This window comes from Opisthocomus hoazin, chromosome 5, assembly GCF_030867145.1.
Source record: "Opisthocomus hoazin isolate bOpiHoa1 chromosome 5, bOpiHoa1.hap1, whole genome shotgun sequence".
Taxonomy (NCBI): domain Eukaryota; kingdom Metazoa; phylum Chordata; class Aves; order Opisthocomiformes; family Opisthocomidae; genus Opisthocomus; species Opisthocomus hoazin.
This window is the reverse complement of record NC_134418.1, coordinates 45,118,257-45,131,253: the sequence shown is the minus strand read 5'-3', so window position 1 is coordinate 45,131,253 and position 12,997 is coordinate 45,118,257. Positions and strand designations below refer to the sequence as shown.

Here is a 12,997-nt window from a genome sequence, read left to right as displayed (position 1 = left end):
ATATATTGTACAACTAACATTGATGAAAAGCCCATCAAAGTTAACTGAAGGGTGATTGCGGGACTTAAAGGGCTTGGAAACAGGTCCTAACAGCTGGAAAAACAAATACTCCTTTTCTGCAAAAATATATGGAAGCATTTTCACCAATTTTAACATGTAATATGAGCATCTATGTCTACATGCTTATAGGACTGGGCTTCAGTAACAGAAAAAAGATGAAACATTTTACAATCCAGTGAAACAGAACAAAATCATTCTTGTACTGTGTACAAAGTCAACAATAGATATGAGCAAGGCAGAGCCATTGCATGCAGTTTGGATTTAGTTTGTCAATACTTTAATGTCAGGTTTCTGTAACTTCAAAATGCATCAACTACTTTTTTCCGAATTCATCTAGTGGTGTACATTTATATTTCTGATAAATTATACTACCTCGCTGAAAGATAGACGCAGGTTGAGCACAAATACATGGGAAAGCAATGCCTCAATTTTTCCTGCCCAACACACTCTTGAGAAAAATTGTAACTGAGCATGTTTCTCATTCCATTTATTTTAATGGGAAAATTTGTCTTGCCTTCCAGAAAACTTGATGGAAACAGCATACAGTCTTTGAGTTTTACACAGAGCTTGTGTACTGGCATTGTTCCTAATAATCACATCCAGGCATTTGTTCTAAGGATAGAAAAAATGTAAATGTTGTGAACTTTGCATGCTTGTGTATCTACATAGATGTACACACATGTTTCAGTGCATAACTTGGGTTATTTGTTACATGGTTCTACCAAAGAAGGGAACTTGACATAATGGCTTTGAATTTATCAAGAACAGAAAACCCCTTTCTACCTGTAAGTGATTATTGAGCAACACCTTTGTTACTGATTAGTCCAGTCATATTTTCCCAGAAACACCCTGTTGACTTGAGGAAAATGAGCAGGATATAAATATTGAGGTTCCTGAAAGGACAAGTCCCAGTAAAAGTTCGTTAGTGTCAACCACAGCCAGGGCTCAGTCCTCAGTCCAGAGAACTTGCATGGAGTACAGAACAGTTGTCTAGTGTCTGTGGAAACTTCATGGTATGAGAAAGTCCTTATACTTTAAAATAAAAAAGTGCCATTGATAAAACTAGTAGCAAATGATGGTATAAACATTGTACTAAATCAGAGAAGTGTATGCGGTCTCCCTATGCATTTTATTTTAAAAAGTGTTGATATTAATAGATACCAGAACACAAGCAAAACACCTAAGAATGAAAAGCCCGATCCTATTTTATGGTAGTTAAGAGTGAGTAAGCAATTAATCTTCGTGCACAGTGGAACTCAGTGAGGTTTCTGGTATTTTCCTGAAGAATTTTTTAAAAACCCATAAACAGTAAATAAAGCTTTAAGCAAATTGTCCCTTTAATGAAACTGTAGGTTAAATGTCCAAAATATTAAAAAGTGCAGTAGTAATTCCAACAAACATTGCTTTTTAAAATCCAGTAGCGTTTTTATCAGCTGTCCTCAGCCGAGAGCCTGAGCAAGGACTGAGCACCTGCAAGTGAAACTGAACAGGAGTGGTCCCAAGCGAAGCAGACGATGCTTAGGCTGCTTTTGTGGTTCTAGCTGTTAAACTGCTTAGCAGTAAGCGAACGCCCCAAAGCCAGCGCGGTCTTGTTGACTTCCTCCCTTCGCCCCTGCTTTACTGTGTGCACACAGCAGGGACGTACGCCAAGCTTGGGGGTGCAGGGGAGCAAATGTCCGTCTGTAAGAAAAGAGGAAATACCGACAGTCCCTGCCAGAGCACGAAGGGAGGCTCGCGTTGGCTCTGAAACTCTGCATCTGCTCCTCTCCGCGCTGCATCCGCTCCCCGCTCGAGAGGAAACTCCTGCTTCGGCTTTCCCGGCGGAGAGCCGCGGGCGGGCGAGCACCCGTCCCCCGGGAAGGCTCGGGCGGGCCTGCGCCCCTCGGCCTCCGCCGGCACCTCCCCAGCGGACCCGCTCGTTCTGGCCTCACCCGTCTCTCCTGATTTTCCGCCCCGACTCCCGCCGTCACTCCGCCTGAGGGGTCCGGGCAGGGGCGGGCTTGCTGCTGCTACCCCCCTCCGGCTCGCCCGCCCGCCCCGGGACGCGGTCTCTCGGGCTTGTCGCCGTCCCAGCCCCCGCCGTGCCTGGCGTGCGGGCACCTTCCGGCCCCCGCAGCGGGGTGCTCCGGCTGCGCTGCTGCTGTTCGCGCTCCCGATGGGGTGCTGGGCTTCCCCGGGGGCGGGCCCGGCCGCCGCTGCTGCCTCACCCCCGCTGCCCGCCGCCGGCCCTCTGCCCTCCGAGGGGCGGCCCCTGCCCGCCGGCTACAGCGGAGACCGCTCCGGCGTGCTGCGAGCGGGGCTCTGCCGCCAGCACACGGCAGCCACGGCCTGCCCCCGGGCGGGACTGCATCCCGGCGCCGGTGTCCGAGCTGCCGGCCGCTGGCCCGGGGGAGCGGGAGCGCTCCCAGGTGCTGCTGCGGATCCGCGGAGGGGCCGACGACACGCCGCCCAAGCCCAGCCTCCTGGCTTGTGATGGAGGTGGACCAGTTTATGCTCACTGCCCTCGCCCTGGACGTGCTGGCTGCTGAGGACCCGGAGACCCCCCCCGGACCTCCTGGTTCTTAATCTCACCTGCTCTTGGCCCAGTGACACACGGCAGCAAGGCTTCCTGTCAGCGCCAATGACCCCAGCTTGCCCCCTCGTTGCCTTCTCGCAGCAGGAGGTAAGGGAGCTGAAGATAGCCTGCCAGCCCGCTACCTGGGACTTGGACCAGGAGTGGCTTTTCTGGGTGGAAATGGAAGTGCCTCCTCGACACCTTTTTGTTTTCATCATCCTGGTAAAGCCCATGAACACATTGGCCCCTGTGGCCGCTTTCAGTCATGTGGTTGGCCCACAGCTGATGCTCTTCGAGGGCCAGTCATGGCCCCTCTCTGGCAACTTGGAGATCAGCGATGAGGACAATCTGAAAGAGGTGAAGGTCTGGGTCACACAGTGTCTGCAATATGGGAAGACCGAGGTACTGGGCATACCGTCCAGCCTCAAGCACTTCACTGCTGCAGAACTAGCAGCAGGGCAGGTGATTTGCCAGCATGATGGCAGTGAGCACAGCTACAGTGACAACATTGTTTTCCACATGGCAGATGGGCAGCACCAGGTCGAATTTCTGTACCCCATCACCATTGCTCCTGAAGACAATCAGCCACCGCTGCTGAATGCAGATACAGGGCTGGTGCTGAGTGAGCACCAGACTGTCCAAATCTCACTTTTTGTCCTCAGTGCCACAAACATTGACTCTGATGATACCTCTGTCTGATTTTTCCTGGCTGAGGACTCAGCAGTGTCCCTACTACACTTCCAATGCTTTGGTGAGCTGCTGCTGCATCAGGTAGAGCAACCAGCATCTTATGAGAGCAAAGAAAGTGGAGCAGAGTTGGAAAGTGACTCCTCTTCCTCCCCCCTGGCACTTTGTGGAGGATGAACACCTGTATCAGAGTGGTGAGTGAATGGCTGCAGCAGGACATCCTTGATGGGAGGCTGTTCTTCAGGCACATGGGAGCTCACAGCGCCAGCCTGGTGATGGGCCACATTGTGTTCTACCTGCAGGATGACAAGGATCCCACTCACCAATCAGGGGAGCATGTGCTTGCTGTCAGAGTCCAACTGGTAGACAATCTGCCACCTGCACTGTACCCAGGTACCAGCCTGCAGATGACAGTGCAGGAGTACCAGCTAACTGTCTTTAAGAAGCACTATTTACGGTACACTGACCTGGATATGGATGACAGGGAGTTGAAGTATGCTTTACTGACACCCCCAGCTGACACAGATGAGAACCACTCTGTGGTCACTGGAGATACTGTGTTGGCTGACAGTCCTGAGATGTCCATTACACTTTTCACCCAAGCCTAGGTGAACCACCACAAGGTGGCACATCGACCCCTGGATCAGGAGCTGGGGAACACACCACGAGTGGTTCGGTTCATGCTCGTTGTAGAGGACTCAGCTGGCAATTCTCTACAAGGTACCTTTACTCTCTTCCTGCAGCCAATGGACAACCAGCTACATCAGATCACCAACACAGGCTTCACTGTGCTGGAGGGAAACTGCTTCTTTCTCGCCAGCAATCAACTGGATGCCACAGATGAGGACACATCTGTAGACCAGATTGTCTTCCCTGTGACTTGAGCTCCAGAGCATGGCTATCTGCTTTATCTAGAGGAGGATGTGATGGTGCGAGGGGAATCTTTCCTGCTAGATGATATTGCGGGTGGGTGCATCTCCTACAAGCACAGCGGTGGTGAGTTTGCCGGTGATTCTTACCAGTTGAAAGTGAGTGATGGAGTCCATCATGTGCCAGTCACGTTGAAGATTGCTGTGCAGCCTATGGATGATGAAAACCCAAGTATTGCTCTTCCTGGTGGTCACAGGTAGGTTGGAGCAGCCATTGGTGTCCTGGAAAATAGTGCTACTGCAATTACTACATCACTTATCCAGGGTACAGATGATGACACGGATGACTTGGTACTGACCTTCACTGTGCAGGATCCACCTAAGCCCGGTCACGTCCTCGTGGATGGAGTGCGATCAGAAAAGTTTACCCAGCACAGCCTCATCAGTGCAGCAGTAGCCTACGCTCACACCAGTGGAGAGACTGGCTTGAAAAAGAGGTATGATTCCTTCAGTCTCACCATTTCTGACCTCTCCGGTGAATGGGTAGTGGCAGGCAGCACAGTAAAAAGGGTGCATGTGGCTGTAACTGTATTGCTTGTGGACAGCATTGCACCTGAAGTGATGGTTGCAGCAGAGACGCTCAGTGTCCTCGAGGGAGGGAAGAGTACTAAATCTGGATCAGCTGGATGTGGAGGTCATAGATACTCCCAGAGACATCTCGTGTGTTGTCACAGTTCAGTCTACTTCCAGATATTTGGAGAATGTCTCTCCAGCCCCAGGGTCTGAGAAGTCTCGAGCCGGTACTGCTATTAGTGCTTTTTCCATCAAAGATGTTTGTCTGGGCCGTGTCAACTATGTGCAGAGCATTCACAAAGGCATGGGTCCTCTGGAGGATGAATTCACTTTCCAGTGCTCTGATGGTGTTAACTTCTCACCTCACCAGTTCTTCCCCATTATCATCATCCCCACCAATGATGAAAAGCCAGAGCTGTTTGTGCATGAATTCATGGTGCTTGAGGGGATGAGCCTGGTGATTGACACCCCCATCCTCAACGGAGCTGATACAGACATGCCTCCAGATGAACTGTGTTTTGTAATTGCTGTCACTCCTAAGCATGGGCAGATTGTGCAGCAGCTGTCCACAGGCACTGTGTCTGTTCACAGCTTCACCGTGGAGAAGATCCAGGAGGCTTCCAGCATTATGTATGAACACGATGACTCGGAGACAAAATAAAACAGCTTCCAAATTTGGCTGACTAATGGACACCACACCGTGGAGCAGAATGTGCCGATTATGGTGATTCTGGTAGATAATGAGACCCCCAGGATGGCAATCAACAGTGGTCTGGAACTAGAGATTGGCAAGTTTAAGGTCATCTCTAGTCAAGACCTTAAAGCCACAACATCGATTCAGAGGACAAGAGCCTCATTTATGTTATCCATTTGGTGCCTTTGCAGGGTTTCTTACAGCATCTGAACAGGCAAGAGGAAGTGCCGTGTAACATTACACAAGGCACAAACTTCACACAAGATGATTTAGATCAGGGTTTTATCTGCTACATTCATACTGGCCTACATGGAGTACGTGATCTGATTAAATTTGATGTTACTGACGGTATTAATGCCCCGATAGACAGGTACTTCTATATTACCATTGGCAGCATTGATAGGGTCTTTCCTGAGGTGATCAACGAGGGTGTAACTCTGAAAGAAGGTGGAAAGGTGACACAACTGATGTGCTCAGCACGAGTGATGTTAACAGTCCTGATGAAAGTTTGCATTTCAGTGTCACCCGGCACCCAACCTGGGGCCATCTAGAGAATTCAGACAGTTGTGGAGTACCCGTTATTTCCTTTACTCAACTCCAACTTGCTGGCAACTAGATTTACTACATTCATAGTGCAGAGGATGAGGTGAAGATTGACAGTTTTGAGTTTGAAGTGACAGGTGGGTATAACCCAGTCTTCCATAACTTCAGAGTCTGTATCACAGATGTGGAGAATAAAAAGCCAATTCTGACTATTGGTGACCTGGTGGTTGATTAAGGGGAGACCAGGCTGATCACCCCTTTTGAGCTGACTGTGGAAGACAGGGATATGCCTGACCATTTACTCCTATTCACGGTCACTCCGGTTCTGGTGCATGGCCACATTTTGCTCAACAGCAGCTACCCAGCCACCAGCTTTACCAAACAAGACTTTAATGAGAACCTTATCAGCTACAGACATGATGGTATAGAAACCAGCCAGGATAGTTTCTGCTTCTCTGTGACAGATGGGACCCACACAAACTTTTGTTTTCCCTGACACTAGCAAGGACATCCATCAACCCCAGATGATAAGGATTCAGATCAGCTCACTGGACAACAGGGTGCCACAATTAGTGGTGAACAAGGGTGCCCCTACTCTGAGAAGCCTTCCAGCTGGGCATCTGGGCTTCCTGATCACTAGTAAGGCTCTGAAGGCAGAGGATCAAGACAGTCCACACAAGCTGTTGAAATACAGAATAACAGATGGGCTGGACCATGGCTTCGTCATGAATACTGGCCTTGGAAATGAGAGCGTTAGAACATTTATGCAAGGTTGGTGCTGATGGTTGTATTTGCTTATAAACACTGGACTCGATGAGCTGTTGTTTTGTGCTATATTTTTTGAATCTTTGTTTCAGGGGATTTGGAAAGTAATGTCTTTTAAGTATATGCAAATAGTTAGAATTACAATATATGCATTTTAGAAATGAAGCTTTGTTTTACCTATGAAAACACGATAGGAAAGTTCTGTGTTGTACGTGCATGCATTAATGTGTTTCCTACTGTGTCTTAAATGTACATCTTACCATATACATAGCATGGTACTACTCATGAGAAGATGGCATTAAATCTGAGATGGATTTGCAGATCCCGCACCAATTTCTTTTTCAAAGGCTGAAGCACCTGTTTGCCTGCCTGGAAATAAAACTCAGGCTCAAAAATCACTACTGTCTTCAGAGAAAATTATTTGGGAAGATGCTTAACATTCTGCACATCACTGGATCTAATATTTTAAAAAAATGGGGGGGGGGGGGGGCAGGGGACATCCAGCATAGCCTCAATAGTCTGGGTAACATTTTGTGTGATTCTGTTCCACAGATAAAGCTCAGTAGTTAGGGAGGCCTCCTCTAGGTCAGCTCCACCAAATCTGTGCAGAGGGCCGAGCCTCAGACAATGGTGGGGCACAGTGACAGCAGACAGACTCTCTATAAATGTCCCTGTGCTCCAGCCGATCTTAAGGAGTTTGCTGGATTTAGAACTGTCATTCATCTGTCCTGAATAGAATAGTATGTTGAAAGCTTTCACAAGGAAGCTTCCAGCCTAGACTTTGCTTACCTCCAGTGTGCTTTGACTATCAGCAGAGGGGACAGCATTTAACAGAATTCTCATTATATGCTATAGTAGGATTAGAGTCTCGATTATTTTTTAGGTGCTCAGTTATGTTACCTTTCTTTTGCAAGAGAAAACAATCTGGGGAGAGAAAAATTCTTTATCTCCATTTTATATATTTATCCATACTAAACCTTCCAGACAGGTTGTAGCTTTAAGACTACAATAACACAACTTATTTTTAAAAGTCTGCCAAGCTACAGTGTTGTAAAAAATCATTTTTCATGCATTCAAGGATGTTTCATACATTTTCAGTTGACAGTAGGCAGAACAAGAGCAACTGGTAAACCCAGGGGAGTAAGTCTGTTAGTAGATCAGAAATAGCTCTAGAACGTGCTGAATGGATGGAAAAAACAAGCTGGATTTCATAGCCCATTATTTTCTAGCTCTTTTTGAAGTAGCATGCAACCAATGCAATTAAAATCAAATGGGGCTATTAATTTAAGGATGATGGGAGATGCATTTGTTGTCTATTTTTGCTTACCTTTCACTTAGCACGCAGAAGGTGCTGTGAACTGCTACCTGTATTTCTTACAGACATCTTATTTTGCTGTCACTTGATCAATACACAAGTCTTTGTGACATGACAAAGTGGGATAATATAATAGTGATGAGAAGCAAGGGAGAAAAAGGAATGACGTGACTGCACAGATGGTAATTCTTATTCCTTATACGCCTAGGAACACAAAGGGAGTCAGTTACTAGATGTTTTCATTAACAGCACTCTCAGTCTCTGCTAAATGGAGTGATTCTTTCAACTAGATTACTTCATCATCTCTTCCAGATATCAAGAGACAGAGTAAGAAAAGCTGTGGCAATAAATGTGTGCAGCTATACTTATAACAAAAGTATGAACTGACTGAAGGGTTGTTGTATACTGATGTGACTGGCACAACTACAGGAAGAGTACATGGCTACAGGAAGGTGTGCTGAGCAAGTAACATCTGGAAAATCACTTAAAGCTTGTTTGGTGTGGGAAAGAAGGTTGAAAAGTCAATGCTGTCATTACTACTATAGCACAAGGAAATGCTTTTAAAAGAAATTCTGTCTGGATTACTCTTTTGATGGCTTTGGTGCTTAGAAATACATTAAACATATTCTGAAAGAAGGCAGAACTGTAATATCTGTTGTGCAACTCAGGAAAAAATACCTAAAGGCCCAGCCTTAGGTATTTTTAGTACAGTTTGCAACTGCTTCAGCAACATTCAAGAAAGAGCCTGCTGTTTTCTGTTTTTACATTCTAGCATCTAAAATCCTCTTAAAAGCTTTTGATTTTGCATCAGTACAAAAGAAACCGAGCAATGAAGCGTGTGTGCGTGTGTACTGAATGCGAGGAGAAAATGCGTGCATCCCTGTCTTGTCCCTTCCCTTCCACAAACACAATCAAGTTCTTCCAGACAGAAGTTTCGCCCTTTAATGGGAGAGTATGCCTTGTGAATAACAGCGTTTTGTCTAACCTGAGAGTAGGAAAGATTCCTTAGGCTCTTTATCTGGAGAGATACTTGCTCTGCTATTTAAGAGAACTGCTGGGAAACCTTTATTAGAGATACGTGTGAGGAAGAATGGCTGGCAGCTTTCAGAGAAGTTGATCCCTCTAGCTTCAGGAAACTGTTCCCATTCCTGCCATTAAACTGAAGATTTGGGCGGAAATTTAACCTACTAAGCATTAGTGCACGCTGGCAGCTCTGAATTGTGAGTGTTCAGTGTTGAGCCTGCAGTTCATTTCACAGACCAAATGTTGATACAGATTCAATAAGAAGTAATTAAGGTTCAGCTGGTCTTCACGATTTATTGCAGGGGTGAGTATACAGATAGCATACTGTTAAGTTTGTTCAAAGATTATAATGGAGCAATGACATTCTGCAAACCTAGAGTGATTATTTTTTACTTTACCATGTTTGATTTTGGAGTATTTGTTATTTTTCCTTGGTGATTTTCATGCAAAGATCAGCTTAGTTAGACTTGATTAGTCCAATGCCTCTCCGCCTGATTCAGTGATACTTGGTGTAACTCCTTTATTTACCTGTAGAGTTCAGCTTTATTATTTTGTAGTTTTTTGGTACACTTAACCTTTCGACACTCCTGTTGTTACTGCCCTCTAGACCTTGTTTTCAGTTATTGCTGCCAAAAGAGTAACGAGAGCTTGCTGATACTGAAAGCTACAATGTTTTGATGATGTGAACTTTGTGGGACTAGCTCAAGCTTCTTTCAAACCTTGTGTGGAATGTGATTCTAAAACTGAGAATTCCCTTTGGATAAAGGAATCCTACTGAAATGCACCAAAGAGTATTTTCAATCCATAAAATATTAAATAAAATATTGTATTATGTACTTCTAGCTACTAAAAATAGCCTTGTAGAAAGAGAAGGTTAGAATATGCTCTGAAGTGTGAGTTTGTTTTGTGTGGTTTGCTCAATGTGGTCCCAGGTCTGTGGGGTGAAAATCTGACCCTGCTGAAGTTAGCAGGAGTTTTGCTATTAATTCTAGTTGGCCTGGGATTTCACTTGGAGGCCTTCTCACCTGTATTTGATTGGTGCTACTGCAAATAAATTGCAGGGGGGAAGTGTGGTTGAGTGAAAACCCTAAGGAAAACCTAGCAGTTCTCTAGTAGCATGTGATTTTTTCCATGTTCTTTCCTAGCTCTTTCTTTCCAAAGACTTCTACTGTTCAGCCAGGGAGTTGATCCAGGGGCTGATCCAGGCTTCCCTGAGGCTGATATAAGGAACCTCAGCTTATAAGCATGTTAATGTTTTTCTAGGCAAGGAGTATGGCTCCTTAATTCTGAATAGCCTCTTGGGGTTTTGATCGAAGCTGGCACATAAGAAGGTGCAAGAGTACAGGCTTTTGTAATTCTGTGATCTACACAGTTCTCATGGACTCTAATACCATATTGTAGTAAGTCACATGCTTGCTTATAAATTCTAGAAACATTATGATATCTGCTCACTTAAGAATAGGTATGCTTGTTAATGCACAATGCGCAAGTGAAAAATTAATGTCTCCTCAGAATTAAATGGTGTTTTGTTGTTTCCTTTTGTAACATAAACTGAAACATGGCAATTCCAGCAGCTTGTTAGCAATCCTTGGTTTGAATTTGATCACCTAAACTGGCAGAATGTACTGACTGGTCAGACTTAATATCTGTGAGGTATGTGCATGTTAATGACTGTATTTATCTAACACAGCTCTCTACTTTTACATTTAGGTAAGATTTCCTCTAATTTTACTAATGATTTTACAAATTAGCTTTGTGTTACCATATGCTAGTCAGTGTACCATCATCTTGATAAAAATTCTTCCTTTTTAGTAGGCAAGTTTTGTGCATCTGTCTGCTCACATCCATAAATCTGAAAATAGTTTGCAGACCTTGTGAAAGATGTTGCAGTGATGTAATTTCACTGCCTTCGGACATAAAGACGTGTCATTTAAGAGGCAAGGAATTTCCAACTGATGAGCTGTCTCCAAGCAGCCTTAAAAAAACCCCAGAGCTACACTTCTCCCAAGTTAAACAGAACTTTTAAGAGATTTACAAAAACTTTTGATTTTTAATAAAGTTTGAAAACATTAGTCAGCAAAGATGCATGAATTCTTATGCAACAAATGTTGTCAAATACCTTGCACTGCAGGAATCTTTTGAATTCAATGGGAAAATACCTTCCATTTTTAATATGTTTTTGGTGTGCTCTAATTTGCTGTCATGCTTGACAGTATTGAATGATGTATTCTACCTGTGTTGACCTCAAGAATGAAAAGCCGTTAAGTGGGGAGGCTTTATTTTGATACAATTGTTTGCAAACTCATTATGTTTCTGCTGAAGGAGAGAACCTGAGCAACTTGGGAATGAAAACATTGAAGTGTTTGTGACGTGGCTTTGATTCATCCTTTCATCTATCGCTGTTTCAAGATAGGCACTCTACAGTGTTTCCAATTCCAAAGCCAGATTTTTCCAGATGAATAAAGTTACACACCTGAAGACAAGGTTTTGTCTATTTATTTTTTATTTTATTTTTTATTTTATTTTATTTTAATCTTACCCTCCAAGGTGTTGGATGCTATTTCTGCTGATCCAAGATTTTAATCTTTATTACTGTGAATAGAGAACAATCATACTAGAATAGAGGAACTGGATGAAAGTATTGTTTTTAAGATGCAAGAAATCAGTAATCCACTCAGGGTTGATAGGTCCCCTACTAGACCTCTTGTAAAAATTTTGTCTGAATTTTTGAAGGCATAAAAAAACTGGAGAAACTGTCTTGGGGGTAGAAATGAGAATAACCAGAGAAGCCTCTTCTTTGAACTAACACATTTCATAGAATAACTTTCCATGCTAGTATGTTCTAGTAATTAATCATCCTCAGTGAGGAAAATGTGTGTGTTTACAAAAGCTCAAGTATTCTAGTTTCACCTTTAGGCTACAAAATCTTCTTATGACAGTGCTAGATTGGAGAGTTGTTTATGACTCTTGGTTTTGTCCTAGAAATAGTATTTCTACTCTGCAGTCAAAGTACCTTTTTGTTTTCTCTTGACTGAGCTTTTGAAGCCCAGTCAGAATCCAAACTTACATCTCTGCATGTGGTGCTGCTTTGTTATGTAAATCTATTTGCCGGCTAGAGTGGTCAGGTTTCTTGCCACAGCATTATTTTACACAGTGTAGGTATTTATATGTACTTCACTCCTAATATGAAATACATTTTCAAAGAGGCAGTAGTTATTTTTGTGCTCCTTTTGCTGTGTCTATCCCACTTTCTCAAAAGGCTTTTTAACTGTAGAAAGCAGAATTGTGTGCTGAGTTCTGATTCTTAGTGATGTAGATAAATAAAATAACCTTGAATCCTGTAATTGCTGTTCTCCCCTTTGTAAAACAAAGGATTCTCTAGCTCCACTATTGCAGTGGAAAATTATTTACTATTGATATTTTTCCTGCTTTGCATAATAGATGCTTTTCAGCAGCACAGCTTTCCAGGACAAAGTGCCTCCTTCCATACATATTATCTGCTTATGTGTCAATAAGATCTACAAAAATCTCTGTGAAACTTTGTAGTTGGAGGGATTTGTTTTAATAGACTCTGCCTACTGAGCAGCTCACTTAGTTCAGCAAATTTTCCTATGTTTTTTATGTTTTTGCCTCTCTTTTTTAACTTTTTTAACAATATGTTATCATCAAGCATTGCCACAAAAGATATTGTATTCCTAGATCACAAAAAGAACAGATTAGCATCCCCCCAAGTACTAACCTTTGTTAATCCCATTTAGAAATAGTGCTTTCTGAAAGGAGTAAGATCTGACAGCTGTTTTATTATTGGTACATGCTACGCGTGTTTGAAGAGTCCATGGGACTGTTCGTTTTCAAAAATACGGTGTTCAGTCCTTTCTAGCGGCAGTTTGGAAATTGGCTTGTGCTGCTTTAGA

General features: G+C 43.9%; 1 protein-coding gene across 1 annotated transcript in view; it reads left to right on the top strand.

The window, feature by feature from the left end:
• Positions 1 to 12,997, top strand: part of LOC104331061 (FRAS1-related extracellular matrix protein 2) — a 104,787-nt gene that overhangs the window by 25,810 nt on the left and 65,980 nt on the right. Inside the window, 10 exon segments of the mRNA XM_075422096.1 lie at positions 2,329 to 2,389; positions 2,391 to 2,527; positions 2,529 to 2,609; positions 2,611 to 3,417; positions 3,458 to 3,487; positions 3,489 to 4,835; positions 4,837 to 5,570; positions 5,573 to 5,893; positions 5,896 to 6,463; positions 6,465 to 6,751. Of these exon segments, the coding sequence (XP_075278211.1) occupies positions 2,329 to 2,389; positions 2,391 to 2,527; positions 2,529 to 2,609; positions 2,611 to 3,417; positions 3,458 to 3,487; positions 3,489 to 4,835; positions 4,837 to 5,570; positions 5,573 to 5,893; positions 5,896 to 6,463; positions 6,465 to 6,751 (4,373 nt within the window).